This window comes from Equus asinus, chromosome 22, assembly GCF_041296235.1.
Source record: "Equus asinus isolate D_3611 breed Donkey chromosome 22, EquAss-T2T_v2, whole genome shotgun sequence".
Lineage (NCBI taxonomy): Eukaryota > Metazoa > Chordata > Mammalia > Perissodactyla > Equidae > Equus > Equus asinus.
In genome coordinates, this window is record NC_091811.1 from 53,647,332 (window position 1) to 53,664,029 (window position 16,698).

Here is a 16,698-nt window from a genome sequence, read left to right on the forward strand (position 1 = left end):
AAAGAAAAGCAAGAAACGATTAACGCAAAAACCAGCATAGAGGTTACTTTGGAGATTGGAAAGGGTCAGGGGTGGAGGATGCTGTGATCAGGAAAGCCCACAGGGGGCTTCAAAGGTACTGGTGGGTACACAAGGATTTGTTTCATTACTGTTGCTATTTGAGTCGTCAAATGTATGTTTTACATGCTCTTTGCACGTCTGAGAAATGTAAAAAAGGAAAAGAAAATGCCGACAGCAGCTTGAGCTCTCTGTCCCTGGATACTCCTTCAGTTCAGAGTCATCATCCCAGATTTCCTACCTAGTCTTGGAACTGGAGTCCCCAGGCCCAGGTTCTCTCCCTCCTGTCCATCTTCCACATTGCTACCAGACAGGCCTTCCTAAATTGCATTTCACACCAGGCGACTGACCTCCTCAAGCACCTTCTGTGGCTCCCCACTGCCCATTCCACAAGCCCAAGTTCCTCTGTTCCACACATTTCCCCTACCTGAAGTACCTGTCTTCCCCCTACCTTCTCCTTCCTTCAAGGCCCATTCCAGCCCAGGGACCTCCACTTTCTCTTCTGGGCTCACAGAAGGGCCCCTTCCACCCACGGTCAGAACTCTGCAATTGTAACAAGGTGAGGTCACAAAGCCCCCAGAAAGGAGAGGCCTGGTCCTCAGAGGTGAGGATTCTGGGAGCTCCTCGGGCTGCAGCTGGGCTTAGGTGCTCACAGAAGGCGTCGAGCAGACCGCAGCTCCCTTCATCATGGTGAGACTCGTCCACGTGGCTGACGGGCTCACAGCGGGGGAGGCGTCTTGGACTCCACCTAGATCTGTTGGCCCCAGCCAGGCACAAGCTTGTCTGCTGTGTCTACAGCCTCTGGGAATGGGAGCAGGAGAGCGCGGGCGGTGGGAATAGGGCAGAGAGTGGCAGGAGATGACGTTTTGCAGTCTGTTCATATCCGTTGCCCCACACCCTGTCTGCCTTGGAAAGAAACTTGCACTGGGCTGACATGAGCAGTTCCTATTCTCTGCATTGAAGTGTGTGTGTGACATTATGTCTCTCAGGGTGTAGAGCAAAAAGCGTGGGCTTAAGATGCAGTCCGGCTCAGCCGTTGAACAGCAGGGCCACTCACGTCCCTCTGGGTCCTTAGTCCTTTGCACGGCAGATGCCATGAGCATCAGCTTGCCCAGGGAAACATAAGGGAGGCAGCAACACCTACCTGGCCTATTTCACGGGTGGTCGTGGGGCCCCAGGAGATGGTGGAGGTAAATGACAGGACAGCATGAGGCTGTGCCAGTGTCAGTTGCTGTGCCCAGGCTGGTCATGTGCTGGCATGTGGGGACAAGACGCAGGGAGGGAAAAGGCCCTCTGATTTTGTCCCTGTGGACAGCACTTCCCACAATGGCCTTTGGTTTGGGGAAGAATCCAGAATTTGGATCCCCGTCACTGATTAAGAGCATTCATCAAGTTAAGGAAGTTTCTTCACACTCTTAGATTTTTAAAAGTATTTTAAAATTAGGAATTGTTGAATTTTATTAAATGCTTTTTGTGTTAATTTAGATGATCCTGTGTGATGAAGGGAGCATAAGTGATTTCCTAGAGTTTAACTAACCCTGTTACTGGGATAAACCCTGTGCGATCTGAGTCCGAAGCCTCGATTAAACAGATTGCTGCTCTGCCTTGTTGCCTTTGTGCCGGACTCCACGCTCCCTCTGGCGTCCCCAGGCCTGGTGGAGCACCCACCACTGGCACAACACAAGCGCATTTCATTCTCTCAACCACCCTTGGGGATGGGGAAGATTACCATCCCCATTTTACAGATGGAGAAAAGAGAGGCCCAGAGGAGTTAGATGACCTGCCCGTGATGGAAGGCGGATGGGTGGGCACTGGAACTGCCTAGCGGCCTCATTCGAGCACCCTTGTCTGCTCCCCTCATCTCCCTGAGCCTCCCCCCTACTCTGCTTCCCCCACCCCACAGTGTGAGGAGATAAAGGCGACCGTGCAGAAACACGCGCAGAGCCTGAGGCACAGCAAGGAGGAGCTGAACAGACTCAACCAGGCCATCCAGCGGCTGACTGTGGAGGTGGACGGCGCCAAGAGTCAGGTGAGGGTGGGAGCAGGGGCGGCAGAGGGCTGACGGTGGGGGGTGTGTCCATTGTTCGTGACAACTAGACTGGACGTCTCCCCCTTCCTTCGGAATCGATGGACAGAGTTTCTCGTTGTGAGTGTCTGGGCAAACAGGAGTGTGGCTGCAGGTGCCTGGCAGGCTTACATTGCCTAGGACTCTGTATTTCACGTGGGTAAGTAATTGCCATGTGGGTAAATAGGGATGAATATGTATGCTTGTTTCTATATCGTTTTTTATGTGTATGTACATTTTTATGCCTGTGTGTTTTGTTTATCTTACACAGCATTAAATTTGAGCCCATCTTCAGAACTTAAAAGATTTTACCTAGAACTCCAGTTTTTTGGGTTCTCTTGAAAAATGTGCAGATCTGGCACTATTAAACTATGATCCCACATGGTAGTATTTGGCTGGGGAAGAGAGGACTCTACCTTCTCTGTCGTCTTCACAGGAGGATATGCTCCTGTGTATGCCACAGTCCCCACCAGTCCGTATTGCCTCTTTTGACACCGAGGCAGAGGGTTCTGGGCCGTTTACTATCCCCTTGAAAGAGAAAAGGTGCTGAACCTCTGTCTCTATCTAAAGCAAAGAAATGAAAGACCGAAAACATGAGAGAGGTTCCAGCAGTCTCGGGAAAATGGGAGCGTGTATCTCTCCTTGTGGAACTGGACACTGTTGATTATATTTAACATTTGGTGCCCCCAGCCAGGCGTCTGCAGATGTTTGTGTTCACGACTCAGGCTTTAGGTGTTCGGAGGGAGCTTCCCGCAGGAATGCTTCCCTCCTCAGCCGCTCTCTCCGTCCAGCCCCTGGCCACGCTCCGGCCTGCAGAGGGAAAGGGTTCTGTTCCCTGTCGGTCTGTCTTGCTTTCTGCAGTTACAAGTGTCTCAGGCACTGAGGGATATTTGGGGGCCTCTCGTTTCTCCAGAAGTAATGACTTCGAGAAGGGACAAGCTGTTCAGGTTCTGGGGCGGCAGTGTGAGTGGGTGGGCCCAACGTGGTTCAGTCTCCCACCAGCCACAGCTGCGCTCATTCCCCCCCGGGTCCCTAAGCAGCAAGCACTCCTCACCAAGGCAAGCACTTATTATTATCATTTTCCCCAGAGACTACACATTAGAGTTTCCTGCGAGGAAAGGATATTCCTCCTGTTAGTTTCTCTGATGAAACCGTAATCCCAGTGCATTACGTGCTAAGGGGAATTTGATGCTTCCTGATCCGAGCTCACATTAGAAGTGTCGCCACACTGGATGTAAAAAGCTTTCTCTCAGCTGTCCCAGATGTCCCGCCCCAAATCTTCACCCTGGGAGCGGGGTACACATTTAAACCCACGTTTCCGAACAGGCGTGCTCCCTCCTCACAATGCTCTCTAATGCCTCCTTGGCCCTCCAGCCTCTGAGAAAGGTCTGGATCCTTGAGGGGAGGGGCATGGGGGCCAAGGATGTCCTTCTGTCCACGGTCTTCCCTTCGCCCCCAGCCCTGCGAACTCGAGACAGCCAAGGACTCGCCTGCTCTGCAGGAGGAAGGTGCCTCCGGCAGCGCCAAGGGCAAGCTGGCCTGGCTGGAGGCCGCCCTGCAGCGGGCCAAGCAGGACATGGTACGGCAGCTGCGCGAGTACCAGGAGCTGATGATCGTCAAGCTGGGCCTTGACTTCGAGATCGCCACCTACCGCAAGCTGCTGGAGGGCGAGGAGAGCCGGTGAGGGCTGGGCAGTGCCCTGGACAGCGAGGAAGGCAGGGACACAGGGAGGTCCCCACCTGGGTCCTCACCAGCTGGGGAGGGGTGGGGAGAGGGAGACCGGGCATCCAGGGATTCGTTCTCCCGGAGCCTGTTTTTTCCTACCCTCTTACAGCCCTCTGGAAAGGTCCCAGCTAGTGAGCACCCTTGGCCCCTGGGATGGGGCGACTCATAAAGTCATTCACTCCCAGGATCAGAGAGCAGGGGCCAGTGTGTCCATCAAGACAGCTTCAGGGACCAAGACCCAGCCAGTGGAGTAAGGTCCCCAGGGTAGAGTGCCTTCCTCTCAACTCTGCCCCTCTCCCCGCAGCCTCCAGCTGCTTACACCAGGCAGAGGGGAGGGAGAGGGAGCCCACCACGCAACAGGCATGCTGCATTCATTACCTCCCACGTTTACTCACCCCCACAAAAACCCTGGGAGGGCTACTATCCCCATTTTACAGATGAGGAAACTGAGTCTCAGAGGATAGAGGACCACCTCAAGGACACGCAGGTAGAAAGTGATTGGCTGAGGCTTGAACGATATTCTTCAGATAATTGAGCTCTCTTCTCTGTGGTCTCCTTTAAAATGCCCCTCCCTCTCCCCACCATGGTCTCTCCTTTCAAGATGTTGAGGCCAAAGAAAGTGTAGATGCGTTGCCTTCTCCCTCTTCCAAGAAGTCATCAATAAAGGGGAGAGTTATTGAATTGAAAGCAGGAAGGACTGAGTTTAAAGGTCCAGAAGGAGTCTTTACTTCAAAGAGGTGTGGGGATCCGAGAGCAGTAAGGAGGTGCAGGATGGAGAGCTCTGCGGGTCTGCAGAGGGCCGGGAGGGTTCTGTCGTGGAGGAGGATATTCTGCCTAGCAGTCAGAGGCACTCACTGCTTCCTCCTTCTCCCCGCAGGCTTGGTCTGGGATTTGGGACCGGGAGTGTCAGTAAGTAAATAAGAGGTGTGACTTGGTTAGAGGGGTAAATCTCGACGCCCCCCTCGCGCATCTTCTTGGGAAGGGCTTGTGGCTTCCCTGGACCCACCACCCAGCACTTCTTGGGGCTGCTTCCTCTGGGTGTCTCCCTTTGGTGGGGGGCCGTTTCTTCTCTTGGGGATGATTCTTTGTTTTCACAGGTGTTGGGGGGAGGGGTCCTGTGGTCTGTTCTTCGTCGGGGGAGGTTCTGTTTGTCCTGGGGTGTAGGAGGAAGTTCTGTGGCTTTATCCTGTAAAAGAGACTGTTTTATTCTCGGATGGGGAGAATCTGCGTGTCTGACTTCAAGGAGGGGGGATTCTTGAGTCTGTTTCTTGGGGGAAGGGGTCTGTGTGTCTATTTCTTTAGCGAGTTTGCAGGTCTGTCTCCTGGCGGGGAGGAGGGTCAGTGCATCTGCCCCCGGGGGAGGAGTCTGTCTGTCTTCTGGGGCTGAATGGGGGCGGGGCGATGGGAAGAGGGCGTTTCCTCCCTCCAACAGCCGCTCTCCGCTCAGCCCTGGGCAGCGCCCCCACCTGCGGGCCTGGCTCTGCCGCGGGCGCGGCCCCCCCGCCGCCGCCGCCGCCTGCCGCGGGCTCCCTGGAGACGAGCGCCCCTGGCGGCGGCTGCGCGCTCTGCGGCTCCCCTGGCTGTGTCGGGGCCTTCAGCTGCACCGGCCCCCGCGGATGCTAAGCCCTCTTGCCCCGCCCCGGAGAAGTCAAGGAACCCTCGCTTCTGCTCCTGAAGACTTGGCCCTGTGTCTCAGACGCCCCCTCCCACGGATCTGGCCCTCCCCTCACCTCTCCCTTTTGTACCCCACCCTGGAGCGTAAGGTCTTGGAATGTAGATTCCTGGTCGGTGACAGACCCGTCCCCAAGGCGGAGAGCGCCTGGATGCTGTGATCCTCGGGAGGCCTGGCTTGTGGCTTATCTGCGCCCAGCCCTCTGCCCCTCTGAACTGCCCCATCCCTCTTTTCCTGGGACTCCTCCTTTGCAATAAAAAGTTCTGTAGTGGACTGAGCCGCCAGCCTGCTTGTGCCTGGTTCCTTATGCTATTGGGAAGCAAAGACAAAGCTGGCCAGACTTGGGGCGGCGACAACACTACCAAGAAGCCGCCCTCCCCTTATGGTGTGTGGGTCCGCATGACTTCAGTTTATGGTGATATTACAGAACTAGGATCCAAGGTGGGGAGGGGATGTGATCAGAGGGCCCTCGTGAAAGCCACAGAAGGGTTAATTCATGCAGAGGGTCTGCTTGTCCCCTAGTCTGGGGTCTGCAGTCAGCTCTTCCCGGCAGAGGAGCTGAGAACTGCATTCATTCATTCACTTACTCCCTCTACAAATACTTATTGAAAGCCCTCTGAGGGTCAGAGCGCTTGGTGAGTGAGACCACACTCTAATCCTGGCCATCTGGGGCAGACGTTCCTGGCGGGAGGCAGGCCCTACACAAGGAGACAGACCAGGAGAAGAGAGTGGGATGCGGAGGAGGACGAGCCTTGGACGGCTGGCCAGGGGCACTTGGGGACAGGCCCTGGGGGAGATGGCCCTGGCGGGATTGGGGCTGGGGGAGATGAACACGGTCAGGTGGCTAAGGCCCGAGTTCTAGTTTAAAGGTGATCTGATGGTTTGCTGGGAACAACCTACTAACCAGCTATGGTGGAGGAAAACGTGGGCGTTGGAGTCAGACGGCGATTCTGGCTCTGCCTCTGCTCTCAGGGCTATTGCGTAGTTTGGTCTGAGTTTTCACGTGGCCACTGGACTTTCGGGGGCAGAAGACAGACCAGTTTGGGGAGTGGGATGGCCAGCGAAGGGCTGGGTTTCCGGGCTCTTTCCTTGCCACATAGGCCCTGGAGAAGCCTCGGTTCAGTGAGCTCACATTCTTTTCTGTTGCACAAAGGATTACATCATCCACACATCCGGGGAACAATGGCTACTGCTTTCCATGTCCCTGGGTGGGGCTAAGGTACATCATTGGCCAGATGCCCTGGGTTTACCTTTTAAGGTATGCTAGAGCCAGGGTGTCTGCTGTGTTCTCCTGGGTCCCTGCCCGGAGAACAGGTATCCCAAAGGCCCCCTTCCTGGTAAACAGAGCAGTCTCATGCAAGAGGAATGTGACCCAAACTTGGCTGGCAGGCTGCCACCCACCTTGAAGGGTCGGGGACACGGCCCCACAGGACTCACGCATCAGCCCTGTTTGATCAATCCTGGGCGACAGCAACTGTGTAAACATTCTTACCAACCCTCCCAATGCTAGCACTGCCTGAAAGCAGGGCCACCCTCTGTAGGACTTGTCGGTCGGGCTCCAGTTCCCACATTTTGCTGGGAGGTAACGACATTCTCTGATTTTCAAGGTCAGGTTTTTTCTGCTCCTGCTGTGCTGGTCATGTCAGAGAAGGAACTTTGTGGGAAGCACAGGGAGAATACCACTAGGAGTTGTCGGGAGGGTTATGGTGAGCCTTCCGCAGCAGCTCTCACCCAGGGCTGGCCGCCTACGTTTTCCTTTTCCCAATCCCGAGCCTGAGGTCGGTCCGGGAGATCCCAAGGGCTGTGGGATTTGAGACTCTTGCTGGGCCAGGGCCACGTGGGCCACCAGCAATGTTTGTGGTTTGGGGACAGATTCTCTGAGTGGCTCCCCTGGCCCTGGGCCACATTCCAGCCCGGGGAGGGAGAGAACTGCTATTTATGGTGCATTTATGGAGAGTCAGTCACCAGCCCATTTACAAACTTTGTGAGTGGGTGACTTCTGAAGGGAAAGAGTTGTCACCGTTCGGTCGTGGCTTCTCAGCAGGAGGAGGACCAGAAGGGGTGAACCTTCTGTCGGCTCCCCATGCCTGCCTCACACTTAATACACTTAAAGGTGATGGAGGCAACTTCAAGTCCATTGACGGACGCCCCTCGAGGCCAGTGACTGCTCATCCGTCCATCTCCAGGCCTAGAGGTGAACGGGGCTGGGCCCTGCGGTCCTGTTGACCTGTCCTTGGACGTGTTGGGCCCTCTTCTTTCACCATTAACGTGTCTCACCCTATGGAAACCCCATGGGAGTCTCTTGATGAGTCTAATTGTCATCCTCCTGTTGCAGTTTCATCTGCGATGTATTAACCAGGCCCGCCTGGACTGAGGAAGGAAGGGTCGGATTCTGTTCCCCATTTGCTGTTACCTTGGCCCAACTCTTCCCCTGTTTCCGGGCCCCTGTCCCGCCCTCCCGCAGCTCTTACTGGTGAAGATTCATTTATCCTTTTTCCTTTTCCTCCTGGCTTAACCTCTCTGCACTACAGTTGATCTGTAAAGTAAGAATGGGACCCGTCACAGGGCAGTTTGAGAATTAAATATATTACTGTAGGCAGAGTGCTTAAACATAATAAGAGCTATCTAAATGTAATTAACATTTCACTCACTGGAGTTCTGGGCAAGGGTTTTGACTACCTTTGAAGAAGGCGTTACAAAGTCCAAGGCCAACTGGCCTTCCTCTGGCCCCACTGGAGCTGGAGTGCCCATAAAGCAGTGGGGGTGGGTAGGTGAGCCCGGGGCTAGAGCTCGGGCCCCTAGCCAGAGGGCACCTCCCCAGTGTGACAGCCAGCAGCACCCGCCCATCACCAGTCTCACCTCAGCCCAGTTCTCTATCCGTGACCCCACCTCAGCAGCACGAGTCCACTTGTGCACCCGCATTGCACTCACGTCCACACGTACCCACAAAACTCCTCTCTTCAGCATGTCTACCCAGCAGACACACATTCACACATATAATCACATGTCGAGAAACCCTCCGGCACTCACACATATGTGTTTCCACACAGATGCCCGGAGATGTGTGCACACCCGGGTGCAATCCTGCTGTTCCGCTCACAGACAGCTGCCCAGAATGAAGATGCCGACAGTGTGCACCCAGCGCAGCTGCATGGTGCCCAAGCTCCCTGCTTCCCTCCAGCTCCTAGTCCTGTCCCCCGTCTCCAGCAGAAGAAGGGAGCTTTCAATTGGTAAGGGACCTTAGCAGCCATCCGGTCCAAACATTTTTTTCTCACTTATGAATACACTAAGGCTCAGAGAGGGGAAGTGCTTGCTAAAGGACACACAGCAAGGTGTTCATTTCCTCCCTGTTCTGCATCGTGGGCATTGTGTGTTAAATCACTCCCCCTTGCCCCTCACCTGAGCCTGTCCAGGAGTGGGAGCCTAGCGGGAGGTGAGGATTGTGGCTCTGGAGCAGGAAAGAGGAGAAGGTTCAGAGCTGGAGGGAGGGTGAGAGAGTGGAGGAGGCAGGTCATCAAGGCCCAGCTGGGCTGATGAGACCAGTGAGACGGGAAGGGAGGGGTCAGTTGGCAGAGCTGAGAAGTCCCTCGAGCTGGTGCCTTCCGAGCTGGGGAGGGATGGAGGGATGGAGCGGGTGCCTGGGCCTCAGGTCCGGACTCCTGATGGGGCTGCTTCTGAGCTGTGTGGCGTCACAGCACAGAGGGCTGGCTAGAACAGTGGCACACTCTGGAACTCTCCCAGGGCTCTGTCCTGCTCAGAATTCCATCACGGGGGTGGAGGGCCAGGTTGGTGGCCAGGAGAACAGGGATTGGTCCTGTCCCTTCAAAGAGCCCTTGTCTTTTCAAACCACTGGCTTCTGGTCTCTAAATATTCTTAATTATTTCCATTGCCCTGAGGGCTCACATTTCTGCTCCAGTTTTCTGGGCCTGGGACTGGAAGTGTGGAGATTCACCCCGCTGTCCAGATGTATGTTGGGGGACTCGCCTTGGCCCATAGTGAAGCTGAGGGACCATCTCCCTACTCCCACTGCCACTTGTAAGGGCCTTTTCAATATGTGTGTGCGTGTGGGGGGCTGGGGGGGACAACAGTTCCCTGCATGGAGGAGCTCCATGGCCCTGGAAGACGTGGAGAGTTCTCTCTGATCACAGATATAAGTGTAAAGAGAGGCAGGCCACAGCCGTGTCCCTGGAGGGATTGCTACTTTATATTCTGAAGAAGAATACAACTAACGAGAAACACATATTGTGGTTATTTTGTGGCAGGCAAGAAGCATGTTATGATGTGAAATTCCTTAACCCTCCCATCAGCGCTATGAGGTAAGTGCTCTTATCATTCTCAATTTAGACATGCGGAAACTGAGGCACAGAGAGGGTAAGTAAATGCTCAAGGTCACTCAGCTAGGAAGAAACAGAGCCCAGTTTGGACCCCAGCAGTCTGGCTCCAGAGCCCGGGTGCTCACCTCTACGCCACATCATCTTCTTGCTGCATGCTGTTTTCTATCTTCGGGGGTAATGTATCAGCTATGGCAGGCCCCCAAACCCCCAAAGGACTCCATTAAAAAAAAAGGTAGCCGCATCAAAGGCTTTCTGAAAGTTTAAGTCATGTTCACGTATTTACCCCTTAAAGAATTCTCATAAATTACTCAGGCGTGAGTCTCCCCCACGAAGCAGTGAGTGATGTTTCCTTAAGCTTGGAGTGACTGGTGAATCAAATTTTTGTTATCCATCAGTTGGCAGTTGGGCACAGGGATGTTTTCTGGGAGGCAGCTGTGGTTTAGTGAAGCGAGCACTGGAGTGGCATTCAGGGTTCCCCCCAGCTGCACCACTGACCTCAGTGTCAGTCAGGCCCAGCAGCCACCTGTGTCTGCGCTCCATCTGAGAGATGTATCATGAAGGTGGGGTGGATAAAATCACATCTTGTGGGGGCCCAGTGCAACTCTTGGCTAAATCTGAGACTGCTGTGACCCCAGGGACGGAGGACCGTCCTGGAGACCCCAGACTAGGCCTTTTTCTGCTTCTTGTGACTTTGGGGACCCTCCCAAACCGCGACCCTTGAGGAAGATAACAGAGGTGCAGACAAGGCGCAGGGTTGGCTACATTGATTTATTGGAAACAGACAGAGACGGACACGGCAGACGAGGAAAGGAAAAGGCTGGAGGTTTCTGGCTATTGGCCCCACGGCAGCCTGGTCCTCTCTGCACGGCAGCCTGGTCCTCTCTGCGCCGCAGCTCCCTTCCTGCGTGCGCCAAAGGGACTTCTTTCTGGGGTAGCCCTTCCCAGCAGAAAGAGGCAGACGGAGGAAAAGGGGATCGCAAGTAGACGTGAGAGGCCAGGAGTGGGGCGGGCCTTTCAAAGCGCGAGGGAAGTAGCGGAGTGCCTGCTCCGCCCGGGCATGGGCGGGGCTGGACCAGGCGGGGCGGGCCGGGCCAGGCTGCGTAGGGGAGATGCCTGGGCCGGGGGTTTGAGCTGGGGCGGCTAACATTTACGGCAGCTGCTGGCGTAGGAGCCCACGCCGCAGGAGCTGATGCCGCAGGAGCCCACGCCGCCGGTGCCCAGGCCACAGGACGTGATGGAGTTGCAGGGCGCGCAGGGGGCGCACAGGCCGGTGCTCACCGCCAGGTTCCCGGTGCAGGGGGCGCTGCAGACGCTGCCCGTCACAGGCCGGGAGCCCGACACGCAGAGGTCCCCGCAGACGACCCCGCCCCGGGAGCTGCTGACAGCTGCGAACGCCAGAGACCCCGCTGAGTCAAAATTCTGGGGGGCGAGTCATCCCGCTTCCCTGACGATGCCCCTCCCCAGGCCCTGAGTGCTGGGTTTTAAAAGTAAGGAGCATCTTTACTTGACCACTCTAGGTCCATTTAGCCCCAAAGCTGTGGGTTTTCCTGCTCGCTGACCCCAAATCCCTCCTTCTGGGAGGTCAACCCACTCTTTCATAGTTAGGTTTCAGGGAAACCCCTCCTCCCGGACTCCCCCATCCCTTCCGGGAAGGGAGTAATCCGTCCACACAGGGCCCGGGCTACTCACAGACATTCACAGCCCCAACGCCTTCACACAGCCTGACAGGGAAGGAGAAAAAGGCAACGTTAGTGGCTCCCCAGAGCTGCAGACAGAGCACCACAAATCCCCGGGGGGGTCGCCCACAGGAGGTCAATACTGCAGGAGCAGAGGGTCTGAGGGAGGGGCCCTCCCAAACTGCGCTCTCCCCAAGAGTGATCTGTAATACGTTTGTCCCAGACCGCTGGCACTGCTGAGCCAGGAGAAAGGGTGGCCTTAGTTCAAGGGGCAGGAAGGGGCAGCTCAGGGCCAGGGTGGGTTGGGCCCCACCTCTGCTCCTCGCCCTCCAGCAGGCGCCTGTAGGTGGCGATCTCGATGTCCAGGCCCAGCTTGGCGTTCATCACCTCCTGGTACTCCCTGAGCAGGCAGGCCATGTCCTGCTTGGCCTTCTGCAGGGCCTCCTCCAGCCCGGCCAGCTTGCGGCGGGCATCAGTGAGGGCCGCCTCGCCCTGCAGCTCAGCCTGGCTCACAGCCACCTCCAGCTTGGAGTTCTGGGGACCCAGAAGAGAACAGGGTGGGTTGTGGTCCCTGGGTCTCTCTGTCCATTTCCTGCATGTGTCCAGGCCTCCCACCCAGCTGGGAACACCCCAGGAACAGGCCTCTTGCCCTCATCCCCTGGGTCTCCCTGAGTGACTACAGCCAGGGACCCTACTCATGCACATGGGCTGGGGGGTGAATGGCGAGATCCACATGGGGCACACACTGTCGGAGGGACCCAGGTAGGCCCCAAACGAGCATTACCTGGCTCTTGGCATTCTCGATCTCAGCGGTAAGCCTCTGGATCAGGCGGTTCAGCTCGTTGATCTCCTCCTTGGTGCGGCGCAGGGTCTCCCCATGCCGGACCACTGTGGCCTTTATCTCCTCACACTGGGGGGAGGCAGAGAGACTCCTGAGGCTCGGGATGGGACATCCCGTCCATTCAGGACACCAGCGATGATAGTGCAGGTTGTACAGTGCTCAACCTGTGCAACCATACGTGGCAGCCCTGCCCTGCCTTGCTAATATACACCTCACATCCCTCCCACGGCCATGTCAGGAGGCAGGTGCTCTGTGCCACTCACCTTGCTGCGGTACCAAGACTCTGCCTCAGCCCGGCTGCGGTTGGCGATGTCATCGTACTGAGCCTTGATCTCGGCCAGGATGTTGTCCATGTTCAGTTCCCGGCTGTTGTCCATCTTGACGATGACCGAAGTGTCTGAGATGTGGGCTTGAAGGACACGGATCTCCTGCAGATGGTGGGGGCAGTGGGTGGAAGGAATTGCTCACACAGCCTCCCCTACCAGCCTATATGCAGTCTTCTCAGCCCTTCCCGGGGCTCCAGCCCCTGTGCCCTCTGACAGCCTCATGGATGGCCACCCCTGCCCAGATGCCGTCCACCTCCAGTCCCAGACCAAAGGCCTCTCTTCCAGGCCGGCTGCCTGATTTCTACCTGGACCACACGCCCTCACCTCCTCATACAGTCGCCGTAGGAAGTCGATCTCCTGGGTCAGCGCCTCCACATTGGCCTCCAGGTCCGACTTGCGGAGGTAGGCGCAGTCCACGTCCTAGGAAGGTGGGGGGCCCTTTGAGCTCAGTGGAGCCCTGGTGATCGTCACCCCAAACTCCCCTCTTCCCACCCATTCCGTGGAGGCCAGGGGGAAAGGATTCCCCAGTGTTCCCATTCCCATCCCATCTCCACACCTTCCCACCTCCAGGACGGGCCTCCCCACCTCCTCCCCTTCTAAGAACAGACCCTGGTGCCTTGGAGATGGGCCACCAGCCTTTCCCCCCTCCCACCTGAGACATCTTGCCCCCCCACCTCTCCTTTTTACCCTCCCCTCTTCCAGGAAGCCTGCCAGACTGACTCCCCATCTCAGCCACCTTGACCCTTCCCTGTCCCCCACAGTCCTCCAAGACTGCTGCTTGCCCCATGGCTCTGCTCCATCCGCCCCAAACCCTGGCACTGTGGCCCTGCTCTTGGTCAGACTTGCCACAGAGCTAGACAGGACCCTGTCCCTCCACAGAGAGACTGAACCTGCCGTGCCCGTGTGTGGACCCCAGCCACAGACCACAAACTCGGAGGCAGAGCAGGACATCCAGGGGGCGACCCAGCCGTGTCCCTGCCCCAGGGCCGGGTGCTAGCGGATATTCCAAAGTTACAGCCCTTTGTCAAAGCCCTGGACGTGCCTTCCGGGACCTGATCTCTGGGGATTTGCCATCCTGAGGTGGCGAGGGCCCTGCGCCCCACACTGAGGTGGCGGCCCTGGGTCTCCCCTAGCAGAGCCTGTCACTCCGAGAGCCCTCGTGTCTGTGCCCGCCCATCCCACGTTACCCACCTTCTTCAGAGCCACAAACTCATTCTCGGCTGTTGCTCTCAGAGAAACTTCCTCCTCATACCTGAGGCACAAGAGGGCAGAGACGGGGGTCACAGCAGGGCGGGTCTCCCCGACCCCCTCCACTCATCCCAGGGAAGGGGCAAGTGTCAGGACCCCCTGCCCCTCAACACAGCTGGCTCCTGGCAGCCCTGCCGGGTCCTTCCTGCTTGGACTGGGGTGTGTCTGTTATTCTTTCTCCACCGAGAAGGCTTGAGTGGCTAATCTTCTGGGACCTCACAGCCCTGTTCCCAAAGCTGCTCTGAGTTCCCCTCAGGAGGCGGATAAGCCTCAGCACCCAGCCCCATGCAGGAGTGGACAGCACCAGCTCTGGGGCGCTGAGGCCCCGCCTCCCCTCCTCTGGGGTCCATCTTGACTCAGGTGTGGGGGCCTATGAGACCCATCGGCCGTCAGCACTCAGCACCCTTGGCAGTGGGATCCCCCAGAGCTCTAGGACCTGGCAGCCCTGAGGGACCAGATGCTCACATTGGGTCCAGGGGCCATGGTTGGAACCTAGTGGTCAGGACAAGAAGGCCTGGGAGATGGCAGAAGGCCCTCCCACAGAGCACAGGGGGCAGCTGCCAGGTGAGCAGGCTCAGAGGAGAGAAGGCTGAAGTCGGGGAGAGCAGCAGGGGAACCCAGCCCACCACTGGGGCAGGCAGCTGGGCCACAACTGCACCGATGAGGAGACCCTGCCTCACACTCCTACCCCGGCCTGCATGGCCATGCGCCCTGCTCGGAAATCCTTCTTGTGTCTAATCCGCTGGGCTTTAGCCTGAGTCATTTCCTGGGCCCAGCATCCCTCCTGGCCGCCTCACCTCTTCTTGTAGCCCTCCAGCACCTCCTGCACGTGGTTGAGCTCCGAGGCCAACCTCCCGCTGTCGGCCTCCACGCACTCCGCCTCCCGCCGCAGCGTCTCGATGTAGCCACTGAACAGAGGCTCCAGGTTGCTGTCGCAGCACTTGCGGTTCTGGTAGAGCTGCCACTTGGTCTCCAGCAGCTTGTTCTGCTGCTCCAGGAAGCGCACCTGCCATTTGGGGTGGGGAGGAGAGGTCAGATGGCTCCTGGTGCCCCAAATGCATTTTTGGGGGGAGAGAGGTGATTGCTTTAAGGTAAACTGCCAGCCCAGAGCTCCGCAGAGATGACAGAGCTGGGCAGTGGAGACAGGGCCACTGCTGGATTTCTTGACTGGGTCTATGTCTCCATTTTCCAGCTTAGAGATGGGAGCAAGAGGCTGGGGAAGGTCAGTCCCACTCCAGGTAAATTGAGTTATCCCGACCTGATGAGTCCAGGTGGGTGTGGTCAGGACTCAGTAGAGGTCTCTTCCTCTGCCCTGAGTGCCTATCCTGAGTGGTGGGTATGTTTCAGGTAGGATGTGATCAAGGATACCCAAGCAAAAGGTGACCCTGTTATCCTGTTCCTATTTCTTATGTGCATTTCTTGTGTCTTGTGCGCATGTACGTCCTCCTCCTCTGACAGGCAGTGCCAAGCCTTGTCCTTGTCTCTCTGTGGGGACCCTGCCTGTCTGGATAGAGATTGTATTTAACAACAGTGCTATTAAATCAGGAGCCCCTGCCCTATACTCATCTCTGTGTCTGTCTGTCCTGGATGTGTGTCCATCTCTTCCATCAGACTGGGAGCTCACCTGGACCACATCCCTCCTGCCCCTGACTACCTCTTCAGTGCACAGCCCAGGAAGGGAAGGTTCAGGAAAGGCGTGATCAAGGACACCCACCTTGTCGATGAAGGCAGCAAACCTGTTATTGAGGATCTTGATCTGCTCCTTCTCCTCGTGCTTCACGCACTGCGCGTTGGGGTCGATCTCCAGGTTGAGGGGCGCCAGGAGGCTCTCGTTGACCGACACGGTGGTGATGCAGGGCGGGCTGGGTCCGCACACGCCGCCAGAGCGGTAACCGAAGCTGCGGCCGCAGGAGCCAGCGCGGAAGCCCCCACAAACGCTGCGGCTGCCGAAGCCGCCGGCGAGTCCGCGGTAGCAGGAGATGCCGCGGTAGGGGGCGGCAGTGATGCAGCAGCGGCTGGGCCGGGGCCCGCAGGCCGACACGCAGCTGAAGGCGCGGCTGCTGAATCCTGATCCGCAGGCCATGGTGCTTCTGGAGGTTTGGGTTGCAGAGTACAAGGTGTGAGGTCTGGAGTCTTGCTGGAAACTCCAATACGCTCCTCTCGGCGCCCCGGTCCTATTTATGCTGGGATCTGAGCAGGCTGGGCTCTGCGATGGGGTTGGGGCAATTTGTGCTTTATAGGCTTGGGCGGTTAGGCGGGCTGTGCCTCTCTAGAATGTGCTTTAATGGTGGAGTGGCCCGCACCCTCCTCTGTGTAAAGGATGCCAACCCCTGGGCCATCGGGGACTCAGCATGTTTCATCTTCAAAGTGCCTCACCAACAGGACTTTCACGCATCTGAAGGTTTGCTGGGAGAAGGGCAGGGCAAGCGGTGGGGGGGGGGGAGGAGTGGGGCCAGGAGAAGGGGACCTGTGTGCGTGTAGGGGATGAGTGGGGAGGGGACCCAGGAAAGATTGAGATATTAGCAAAACGTCTAGAAGTTTCCATTCCAGTAGTGGCCGAGAGGCTACTAAACCACGAATCTGGATTTTCCTCATCCCCAAATGGTCCAGTGGGCTGATCAAAACATCTGAACTTTCCTACTGTGGCAGCAGCCAGCAGATTATTAAATATTTGTGTTTTATGGCTTTTTCAACTTTTATTATGAGAGTTTTCAAACATATAGAACAATTGAAAGAACAGTATAAAGACACCTG

The 16,698-nt window shown here is 56.9% G+C and overlaps 2 protein-coding genes across 2 annotated transcripts; one reads left to right on the forward strand and one right to left on the reverse strand.

Annotated features, from left to right (window-relative positions):
• The first annotated feature begins 1,846 nt into the window (after positions 1-1,846).
• LOC106835314 (keratin, type II cuticular Hb1-like) lies at positions 1,847-4,870 on the forward strand. Its single transcript, XM_070494197.1, has 4 exons — positions 1,847-1,861; positions 1,961-2,065; positions 3,582-3,802; positions 4,725-4,870. Exons 1-4 carry the CDS (start codon positions 1,847-1,849, stop codon positions 4,762-4,764), a joined length of 381 nt encoding a protein of 126 aa, XP_070350298.1. The 3' UTR covers positions 4,765-4,870.
• A 5,730-nt stretch (positions 4,871-10,600) lies between these two features.
• Positions 10,601-16,149, reverse strand: LOC106835260 (keratin, type II cuticular Hb1). The gene is made up of 9 exons (XM_070494431.1): positions 15,659-16,149; positions 14,742-14,950; positions 13,888-13,948; positions 13,021-13,116; positions 12,634-12,798; positions 12,314-12,439; positions 11,843-12,063; positions 11,543-11,574; positions 10,601-11,238 (listed from the first exon to the last, which is right to left on the reverse strand). The coding sequence occupies exons 1-9, from the start codon at positions 16,025-16,027 to the stop codon at positions 10,994-10,996; spliced, it is 1,524 nt and encodes a 507-aa protein (XP_070350532.1). The 5' UTR covers positions 16,028-16,149; the 3' UTR covers positions 10,601-10,993.
• Between the last annotated feature and the right edge of the window lie 549 nt (positions 16,150-16,698).